Below are 12,109 nucleotides of genomic sequence, written 5' to 3' on the forward strand. Positions count from 1 at the left end.
ATGTATGGGATGGTATAATATGGCCATGTATGGGGGTGGTATGGGGTATCTGCCATGAGCAGGCAATTTCAGATACAATGTATTTTGGAAAGGACAAGGAACGCCTCCTCACTGTGAAAGCCCGACATGCTGAGGACCTCCTGTTGGAGTTACCCTGAAACCATGGACGGCTGATATAAGGGTTGTGTGGGTCTACATGTGAGAAAAAATTATTTTAATAACTTTAATTTATTACATAATAAGACAAATCTTTGTATGAGGAACACTCTGTTCATGTTTAACTAACACACTTATAAATTGCATAGCCATTTATTAGTAAATTACTATTCAATTTATGAATTGTTAAGCAATTTATAAGTGTGTGGTTGTGCAGAGAGACGCCTGCACCTACAGTGGTTGGTCGACGCCTCTTTGTCTCTGACGTCACATACTATAATAAACAATTAGGAGACTGAAATTCATCTATCCTTATTATGAAATATATTATTAAAAGAAATTAACTAGTACTTGGAGATCTAATTGAGTTACATTTGTATTTTTTTATTTTATATACAATAGTTCTTACATTCTTGTACAGCCACTAGCACGCATAGCGTTTTGGGCAAGTCCTTAATCCTATGTTCCCCGGAATACGACCTGCCATCATTTAACAACCAGGTACCCATTTTACTGTTGGGGTAAACAGAGGCTACAGTTAAGGATTGGCATCCAGTAAATCCTCCCTGGCCGGGATACGAACCCATACCAAAGCGCTTGCAAAATGCGAGACGAGCATCTTACCACTATGCCACAAGGACTGCAAATGGATAAATCAAATATAAATTTAACTGTAATTTAATAATGACTTTGCCAGCAGGAGGAAGTTGATCCAAGGAGTTAATATTGTTAATCAAATTCATAAACAAAGAAAGCTTAAGACTGTAAATAAATGAATGATATGACAAATTTTCTTTACTCGAGATGCGGAAGAAGAAGGCCAGGCGGCCATTGACAATTGACACGAGATTTGGCCAGGACAAACCGTCATTACGCAGCCATAATGGAGGAATTCCTCAAATTCAGGTGATGTTTTGATATCCAAGAGTATGAAATCTAGTAGTAACAACTTCACTCTACAGCTCTAGCTAGGTAACACTCCAATCTTATTAAGCTGGAAAGATACTGTGGGCATATTCACATGTATGGGTGGAACATGGGGTGGATGAGCGTGGTTACGTGGTAAGACAACCCAAATATATCATAGAAGATGATAAACTTAATATACTCATAAATATTAACATGAGAAATTTGCATAAATCAAATATAAATTGAACTCTAATTTAATAATGACTTGGCAGTAGGAGGAAGTTGATCCCAGTAGTTCACTCAGTGGAAGGGTTCGGGGGCAGCCATATTGTTCTCCAATGTTCTCTGAGGCTTCCTACTCTAATGCCTAGCTAAGCCCTTACCTTACAAATTTCTAACTATGATTTAGGTAGTCCAGTAATCATTAATAAATTAAGTAAGTTTGATTTTGTTCAGTTCCAAACTGAACCTAAGTTCAGCAATATGCAGGACAGTCTAAATCTTATTTATTAAACTAAATTTAACTAATTCTAGGTTTTGTGTGGGAGCGAAATTAAAGTAATCTCTTTACCATTCCTAACTCACGTCCCATCCCAAATCCTTATCCTGACCCCTTCCTAGTGTTATATAGTCGTAAAGGCTTGGTGTTTTCCCCTTGATAATTTCCTTTATACTGTCCAATGATCTACCAGAAATAACAAACAAGTTTCTACCATAAAAATCTTTATAATCTTTCAGAACGGCACGATCATTTAAATTAAATTAAAATAAATTATTGATGGTAGATAAATTTGAAGCAGGAGATGTAATTAAAAAAAAAAGCCTCTCACTAAATTAAATAACAGTTAACAACGGGTCTGACACGACATCAAGTTCAACTTTAGATTTAAGCAAGAATGCATCCCAAGCGCCATCACAGTGTGTGTCTGAAGTAGCTTGTAATACTAAATGGAATGTAATTTTTGCCAATGATAATAACTGTTTTATAAAATTTGTGTACTTACCTAGTTGTGCTTGCGGGGGTTGAGCTCTGGCTCTTTCGTCCCGCCTCTCAACTGTCAATCAACTAATGTACAGGTTCCTGAGCCTACTGGGCTCTATCATATCTACACTTGAAGCTGTGTATGGACTCAGCCTCCACCACATCATTTCATAATGCATTCTATTTGTCTACTACTCTGACACTGAAAAAATACTGAATTTAATTCCCGTAGTCTCTCCTTGTAGCTCATACCCCTCAGTTCGGGTACTAATCTGGTGGCAAACCTTTGAACCTTTTCCAGTTTAGCCTTATGCTTGACTAGATATGGACTCCATGCTGGAGCCGCATACTCCAGGATTGGTCTGACATATGTGGTATATAATGTATTGAAAGATTAATTACTCAAGTTTCTAAAGGCCGTGCTTATGTTAGCCAACCTGGCATATGCCGCTGATGTTATCCTCTTGATATGACTTCAGGGGACAGGTCTGGCGTGATATCAACCCCAGGTCATTCTCTCTCTCGGACTCTTGAAGTATTTGATCTCCCAAATGATACCTTGTATCTAGTCTACTGCTCCCTACACCTATCTTCATTGCATTACATTTGCTAGGGTAAAACTCTAACAACTATTTGTTCGACCATTCCTGTAGCTTGTCCAGGTCTTCCTGAAGGATCCCACTGGTGACTTCACGCCAGTCTGAGGTCTCACCCCTCACCTGTAACAGAGGGAGGGAGGGAGATCCCTCCCTCCCTCTGTGTGCATCCCATCCCATGTTGGAGTTGGAAAATATGACTTTGTAGATCGATTGACCAATGAGGCTTGCAGGAAAGAAAACACTGATTATGACTTTGGACTATCTAATGCAATTATTACTAACATACAAATTAAATAAATTATTTCAGATTTAGAAGAACTAAGAAATGCGCAGAGACCTGAAAGGTGCAGTATTAAAAGCTATGACAAGTTTTGTAATAATAGGTATTAGTATGGTCAGCACAGTAACCAGATCAGGCAACGTGATATAGGCATTACGCGAATTTGCCTTGGCTATAGACACATCTGGCAGGTTAGTGAGGCTAAGCCACTACCGGAATATTCAGATTGCAAACACTGTGATAAACCTTTAATGCATTTACTAGAACACTATATTGATGAATGTGAAACCGTAAAAGATTTTTGACCTCATGGCCTATTGTACCACCAACTGTGTAACTATTTCATTGACTTAGGTGTTCTGGACGAAATCCTGACGATTTATCCAAAGTTTGCTTGTCCATTTTAAGGAATGAAGAACAATTCTATTTATATTACTTCTAAACTGCATCACTTATGAACTCATCCCTGCCCTTATGAGGCAGTGCACAATGAAAAGTTGCTTTTACATATTCATACATAAAAACATTGATTATAACCATGATATATATGTGCTAGTTTAGACCTATTGTCTTGTGTATGACCCTCTGTCCTGCATGACAATGAATACCAGCATTATCCTCACTTTAATAAGACTTAATTGAAATCCTCAGATTAGGCAAAAATATAATTCATTTTGTCAATATAGATGTTAATAATAATAATAACCACGCGAATGATAGTAGAGAAATGTAGTGGGAAATGTCCAATTTGTAGAGAGTAATCTCTACATGGTATCTCATGTATAATCATGATATCTCCCCAAACTGTGAACCCATCTGCCAACAGCCCCGTGTCTACTTTGAGATAAAGAACGAGATAGTATCCAATGTTACGACATTGGGCTAGATCGAAAATTTCTAATGCCTGCTTTTAATCTTTTTCTGATAACTCTTCATCTGTCAGTGTGTTGTAAAACTTATCACGCGAAGGTAGATGTGGTTCGCCTAGCACTCTCGTGGATGATAAGTAATCATAACAAAATGGTTGTTTACCATTTAACAGTTTAGAGATGGCTTCTTTATTTACACACTGTAACATAGCTAATGTGAAGGTAGTAAGTTTCCTGCCATCAATGTAATCTTTAGCTATTCTTCCTAGTGAACCATTGAAAAGGGTTAAACTGTCCAAAAATTGGAACTTGTTCACGTCAACTTTCATAAACTTAAATCCATCTCCAGCCAATATATCTAGTTTCATCTCAGGTCGATCTTTCATCTCGTTTAGGATCACCCCTAAATCATAGAAAGCGTTATGTGAAAATGTGTAAAGGAACTTATATGAACTTATACATTGTAAATTGTATCTATCACAGTAAGCGGCTTTATAATTATGAAGTCTTGTTTAAGGAAACGTCTTGAAGTCAGGTCAAGGAAACACTTTTTCAAACGTACCAAGTGGTAAATGGAGTAATGTGAAACCCTAAAAGGTTCACACCAGTAATAAACCTCACCTAGAGTTGAAACAGTGTTACTATTGCCTTAGAACGGGACATGTTGTAAAAAGTTGTTGGTTTCTTCACCCAGAAAAGAGGCCTACGACACTCAAAGTGTGTTAGGGAAGGAAAACCAAATGTGTTGCAAAAATAGTGGAGAATTAGCACTTGCTATAAATCATTTTGGAGATTTTATATCAAATGGGAAATTAGGGTGTTCAAATGGTTTGTTGCATGATGTTAAAATTTTGAGGGATACAGAAGCATCCCAATCTTTACTATTAAAGAGTGTTTTACAATATATACCATCTACAGAGACTGGAAAGGTAATAATTATACAGGGGAATCACTGGAGATTTCCAGACTGTACCCTTGAGGGAAGATAACCGTGAGTGTGATTTTATTAAAGGCAAAAGTTTAGTAGGTGTTACTGCTAAATTACCAGTTGCTGGCGTTGATCTAATTGTAGGGAATGATCTTGCTGGTAATCGAGTTGAAGAGATTACTACTCAATAAGGCTAACTACGCCAGTTAGGCGTAGTTAGCACGCCAGTCACCTACGCCAGTTAGGCGTAGTTAGCACGCCAGTCACCTACGCCAGTTGGGCGTAGTTAGCACGCCACGCCAGTTAGGCGTTGTCTAATCAAGCCTGGAATTGGAATCAAATCAAGCCTGATCAAAGTCTGGAAACCCACTTCGGCCAATCGTCAGCCAGATACCCACCCCCCAAGTACAGACTGGCGAAGCGACTCAATGGCTTGCTGACTCCTTATGTACCTTGTGCTTTCAGCCTGAAGACTCCAAAGGAATTTGTTGACTTACTGTGGGGAACACGGGCTACAGGGATAAGAGCCTCGTTGGACGTAGAATCACTGTTTACCAACGTACCTGTGGATGAAACAATCGGGATGATAGCGGACAGAGTGTATTGTGATCTGGCCTGTACTCTTCTTGACATACCAGAAAATATTCTAAGGAAACTACTCCAAGCTTGTACTAAAGAGGCACCCTTCTTGAGCCCTGATGGGCACATGTATAAGCAAGTAGATGGGGTCGTCCTCTCCTAGGTGTCCTGTTTGGGAACTTCTACATGGGTACCATCGAACAGAAGGGCTTAGTTGACATGAACTTGAAACCTGCCATATACTGCAGGTATGTTGATGACATTTTTACACAGGTACCTGATGTCAGACGTCTGCAGGAGCTGAAGGAGGCATTCGAGCGAATTCTGTGTTGAGTTTCACTTATGAGATGGAGAAGGATGGGAAGCTTCCCTTTCTAGATGTAACAGTCATGGAAAGGAGCGGAGGTTTCCACACTGCAGTCTACACTAAAGAAACAAACATAGGAATGTGCTTTAATGCCAACAGTGACTGCCCAGACAGGTACAAGAGGAGTGATGTCAACGTTTACGTCGACCATGCTCTCAGCCACAGCTCAGGGTGGAAGCAAGTCGATGAAGAACTCTGTAGGGTAAGGCAGGTCCTAGTCAACAACGGCTTCTCCAATGGTTTCGTTGAAGACATCATAAAAAGGAAGGTGAAACGCCATGCAACCTCTGAAGAGACAACTAACACAACACCTGTACCCCTATTAGGCTATTTTACATTAACTTCTTTTCCACAGCTCATAAAACGGAGGAAATGCTCCTGAAAGATACTGTTAATAGGAACGTTATCCTTACAGACAAAAATCAGAAGATACAATTGACGATTTACTATAAAACCAAATTAAACGGCCAACCTACTCATGAAAAACTCTCCAGACACAAAGCAGAACGCTTTAAAAGAGACCAACGTCGTCTATCCCTTTAAATGCCCACTTGGGAATTGTAAGCCCCAAAGAACTCAGTATATAGGCAAGACAACAACATCTCTTTCCAGGCGATTAACAATGCATAAGCAACAGGGCTCCATTAAGGAACATATAATCTCTTCCCACAACCAGACCATCACCAGAGAAGTCTTAACAAACAACACAGAAATCATCGATAGATACAGCGATAGCAGGCGGCTTGATATCTGCGAGGCACTACACATCAAAAAGTCAACACCAGCAATCAACAGCCAATTAATGCACAACTATATTCTACCCACTTCAAGACTCCGTACCAATATAGAAGCATCAAGGGGAAATATGGGCCAACAGGCCCTTTGCAGTTACTTCCATTCTTCCCTTTCATCTATACCCATTGAACCGTGTTCAGTCTTGAGTTGAATGTTTGTTCACCTCATCCAAAGCTGTTGTAACATATCACCTCACCCAAATCCGAGTATATAAGAAAAAAGCTGTTTAAATATTAGCATAGCAAAACTCTGTTTAGTGTTTGCAGGTTATAGTTGTGTGTGTGTGTAAACTAAAGTCTTTGAAAATGCAATAAGTTATTACAAAACACGTTCAAGTGTCGTGTCAGACTAGAATTTTATATGAATTTTGGAGAATTGATTTTTCAATTACCATCAACAGTAAAAAGAAACATAAGAAATATTGAGAAAATTCATGTTAGAATTATTAATCTTATATATATATATATATATATATATATATATATGTCGTACCTAGTAGCCAGAACTCACTTCTCGGCCTACTGTGTAAGGGGCCCGATTTGCCTAATAAGTCTAGTTTTCCTAAAATTATGTATTTTTCTAATTTCTTTCTTATCAAATGATTAAGCTATCCATTTCATTATATATGAGTTCATTTTATTTAATTTGAGTTAAAACTAACGTATATATATGACCGAACCTAACCTACCCTACCTAACCTAACCTAACCTATCTAAACCTAACCTAAACGAACATAACTAAGTCAATAATTTATGTTCTAAAGATAATCTAATAATAATAATTCAAATAAACCAATTGGAGACTAAATTTTGAAAATAAACAAAATCACTCGGCCTATTAGGCAAATCGGGCCTTGCATAGTAGGCCGAGAAGTGCGTTCTGGCTATTGGGTACGACATATGTTTATATATATATATATATATATATATATATATATATATATATATATATATATATATATATATATATATATATAAATATATATATATATATATATATATATATATATATATATATATATATATATATATTTATATATATATATATATATATATATATATATATATATATATATATATATATATATATATATATATACATATGTCGTACCTAGTAGCCAGAACGCACTTCTCAGCCTACTATGCAAGGCCTGATTTGCCTAATAAGCCAAGTTTTCATGAATTAATTGTTTTTCGTCTACCTAACCTACCTAACCTAACCTAACCTAACTTTTTCGGCTATATATATATAAATTTTATATATATATAAATGTATATATATATACATATATATATATATATTTATACATATATATATGTATAAATATATATATATATATATATATATATATATATAAATATATATATATATTTATATATATATATATTTAGTACCTAGTAGCCAGAACTCACTTCTCAGCCTACTATGCAAGGCCCGATTTGCCTAATAAGCCAAGTTTTCATGAATTACTTGTTTTTCGACTACCTAACCTACCTAACCTAACCTAACCTAACTTTTTCGGCTACCTAACCTAACCTAACCTATAAAGATAGGTTAGGTTAGGTTAGGTAGGGTTGGTTAGGTTCGGTCATATATCTACGTTAATTTTAACTCCAATGAAAAAAAATTGACCTCATACATAATGAAATGGCTAGCTTTATCATTTCATAAGAAAAAAATTAGAGAAAATATTTTAATTCAGGAAAACTTGGCTTATTAGGCAAATTGGGCCATGCATAGTAGGCTGAGAAGTGCGTTCTGGCTACTAGGTACGACATATATATATATATATATATATATATATATATATATATATATATATATATATATATATATATATATATATATATATATGTATATATATATATATATATATATCTTCCTGAGATGTTCTCCATCCTACATCAGCCCTAAGTTAAATGTGTATGAGACCCTTCTGAGGTCCATGCTGGTGAAAGTCCTGAACCTGCCATTGGACGACTCTCAGTGGGAGCAAGCAACCCTTCCTGTAAGACTCGGCGGCCTTGGTGTCCGCACAGCCTCCCAAATTGCTCTACCATCCTTCCTTTCCTTCTCCCACGCATTGCACGACCTCGTCAGAGATATCTTACCTGCAACCCTGAGAGATTCAGCAGGAATACACGATCCTGCTTTCACTGAATGTTCAAATCAGTAGGATATTCTTGCAGCCCCAGCAACCATTATAGAGCCAACAAAACAACACAAACAGTCCGGCTGGGACCACCCTCTAGTGGGAAAAGTAGCTGATGCCATGCTCAGCGCCGCAACATCAGACAAGGAGAAAGCCCGCCTCAGAGCAGTGCGTGCCCCCCATGCAGGAGACTTCCTCCTGGCAGTACCCATGTCAGCAATGGGCACGCGCCTAGATCCAGAATCCCTTCGTGTAGCAGTGGCCCTCCGCCTTGGTGCCCCAATTCACACTGAATACAAGTGTATTTGCAACAGGGTGGAAGCAGACCAATAATATGCATTGCGGAAGCACAAAGGGCTGGCATGCAAGACACAACGAGGTCAATGACATCATCAAGAGAAGCCTCGTCTCAGCTAGGTGCCCAGCGGAGAGAGAACCTCGCATCCTAGGGGTGCAAAACCCGGATTTCCCCGCACTTCGCCCTGATGGCATCACCATATACTAATGGAAGGAGGGTAGACAGTTGGTGTGGGACTACACATGTGTATCCACCCTGGCTGACACCTATGTACACTTCGGAGCTGATCAAGCAGGTGGGGCGGTCAACCACAGGGAAACAGCAAAATCACTCCAATACAGGTGACTGGAAGGTCAATACCTCTTTGTTCCCATAGCGTCTGAGACGCATGGCCCTTGGGGTAAGAGTGCCTTGGAATTTCTCAAGGAATTGGGTTCCAAGCTCATTGACGTCACCAGAGACCCAAGGGCTTCCAGTTTTTTGTTTCAGCGCCTCAGTGTGGCGATCCAGAGGGGTAGTGCTTGCTGCGTCCTCGGTTCCTGTCTGGAAGCGGAGGAGCTTCAAGAGATCCATAACCTTTAGGCATTTATCTTGTATGTTTTGTAACCTTTAAATACACTATATATATATATATATATATATATATATATATTGGGGGGAGGGGTATTTTTTCTTGACTTAACTTCAGCACATATTGATCTTCAACTTTCTCATATTCGAGAACGATTACCAAACAATGTTTATTAACACTTACAAGATACATCATCAATTTGAACTACTATATTCATTGTCGAGAACTACGGGGGCAGGAAGAAACAGTCAGATAGATGGAGAGGGGGGGGAGGTCATAATTATAGAACATGTACAGTTAAGTTAATTTTTCTGAATGAACAGGATTTTCAACTTTGAGACTAAGATTAAAGAGACTAAGAGACTAAGACTGAGACTAAATAATTCAGTTTTTGACCGATTCTCATAATTTTTACTTATTCTAGTTTGTTACTTCTAAGCTCTTAGTTCTAAGATTTCCTCCACATCGATTATTCATAAACCCATAACTTTTGGAGTTACAATTTTTTTAGTCTAAATTTTGTGGATATTTAGAAGCCACATTGACTACTTTTTTACAGTAAACTATACCCTTAAAAAAATTTTTTACCTCAAGGAAAATGAACATTATATGCTATGCTGAGACCACAATGAATAAAATAATATTTGGTGACTGTTAACAATGTGAAAAATATTTTGATAAGTTTGAGCATTTACTATATAGATTACGGCCAGAAGATGAAGTGGAAGCCACCTACATCCACAACTGTAAAACCAGATTTGTTAAAGATTTATTTAGTCAGGATTCTTATCTTATAATGAAACAGGTAGAACAAGACTAGCAAGCAAGGCATGTATAGTTAGATCTCCTTTCTGGCCTAATCACTGATAGGTATTCACTGATAAATAAGCACCACACAACATATTTCACCACCAACATCATTTTACATCACCACACACTATAAACTACAACACATTATGCTCTCACACATAACACTCCTCCACTACACACCGTACTGCTCCACCACAAAATTTAAAACTAAATAGTTACTTTTTCTTTGCCTCTGTGAAGACCGAGGGCTCGTCGGAAGCAAGATAGATCCTTCGGGTGACATTTGGGTTAACGATCTGGAGTCCGTTGTAGTATTGCTCTACCTGCTCCATGTATTCCTCCAGGTCGTGGTAACTGGCTTCGCTTTTCTTGTCAGTCCGTCTCACATGCACGCTGTGGGTGAACACAGTGAAGACTGCAGTTGGGTTTTAAGTGGGGTCTGAGGGTATGGTGCTTGACCTCACTGTACTGCCGCTCGAAATACGTTACTACAGAAAGTCAAAACGACTGGGAAAATTAATATACACGTTTTCGTCTTATTTGCATCATTTAGGCTTATCGTAGATATTACTATCGGTAATTCTGAATATAATAACTTACGATTTTTTAAATAAATTACCTTTGCTATTTAAAGACACAGCATGTTTAAATTTAAACATTTAAAGACCATTTAACCCATTTAGAATTTTAACCCCATCAGTTTGACTCATTTAAAGACCTCCAGCAACCAGGAAGCCTGGTCGACAACCGGGCCGCAGGGACGCTAAGCCCCGGAAAAACCTAAAGGTAACCTCAAGGTATGTTACCTGCGACACAAACCTCGCTTTTTACCTTTCCTGGAGAATCTCTGCAGAGATTTTGTTAATCTCACATTCTTCTCATGTAAACTGCGGTATGCAATCTTTTGGGTAATAATAATAAATTATTGTGGTTAACTGAGAACTAATCTTGAACTTGTGTAATATGAGGCCATCATTACTCCAACCATGTTTGAATGCTCAAAACACTAAAACCTAAGAACACAATGTCAGTTTTACCTGGTGTTCATCCTCTCATTAAATTTCATATTTTGATACCTGATGGTCGAAGAGGATGAAACTATAATATCTACTGCTACAATTAATCACTTACAAACAAACACGTGAATACACACACAAATAAGCACACAAGTAGTGTAAATGGGGACAATAACCAGCCTTATTGGCTTTCCAGAAAGCTAGTTACATGGGCCCCCTATTTTACATGAACGTCGGCGAAAGCAGGTTATTGGCCCCAGCCAATTTTTAGCGACCTTGGCACAAACCAGTGATTGCCTCCAGCCATTAGTGACAGGCGAAACCCGGTATGTACCAGCACATTTTCCCCAAAAGCCAGTTCCAGTCATACATTATTTTGTATTAAGTTTTCCCCCTAGTCCCACAATAAGGTTCTGTGCCAATTTAAAGATTGTACGTTGAACTAAATATATATATAAATATATATATATATATATATATATATATATATATATATATATATATATATATATATATATATATATATATATATATTTGAGGCACGGCACCCCAACCACCGCCTTCTAAAGCCCATAAGCAATCCAGCTGGGATCGCCCCATTGCCGAGCAAGAAGCTGCGACTTTGCTAAAGGCTGCGACAACACCACATGACACTTCCTGACTCAGAGCTGTAGCAGCTTCCCATGCAGGTGATTTCATATTAGCAACCCCAATGTCGGCAACCGGTACACGTCTCACACCCCAGGCCCTCCGAATTTCCGTGGGTCTCCGCCTCGCTGCCCCAATCCACACCAAATA

The 12,109-nt window shown here is 38.2% G+C and overlaps 1 protein-coding gene across 1 annotated transcript in view; it reads right to left on the reverse strand.

Annotated features, from left to right (window-relative positions):
• LOC123756324 (alpha-(1,6)-fucosyltransferase-like) overlaps positions 1-12,109 on the reverse strand; it is a 71,837-nt gene that overhangs the window by 24,036 nt on the left and 35,692 nt on the right. Inside the window, exon 3 of the mRNA XM_069331099.1 lies at positions 10,515-10,688. Within this exon, the coding sequence (XP_069187200.1) occupies positions 10,515-10,688 (174 nt within the window). The remainder of the gene's footprint in view (positions 1-10,514; positions 10,689-12,109) is intronic.

This window comes from Procambarus clarkii, chromosome 25, assembly GCF_040958095.1.
Source record: "Procambarus clarkii isolate CNS0578487 chromosome 25, FALCON_Pclarkii_2.0, whole genome shotgun sequence".
NCBI classification, from domain to species: domain Eukaryota; kingdom Metazoa; phylum Arthropoda; class Malacostraca; order Decapoda; family Cambaridae; genus Procambarus; species Procambarus clarkii.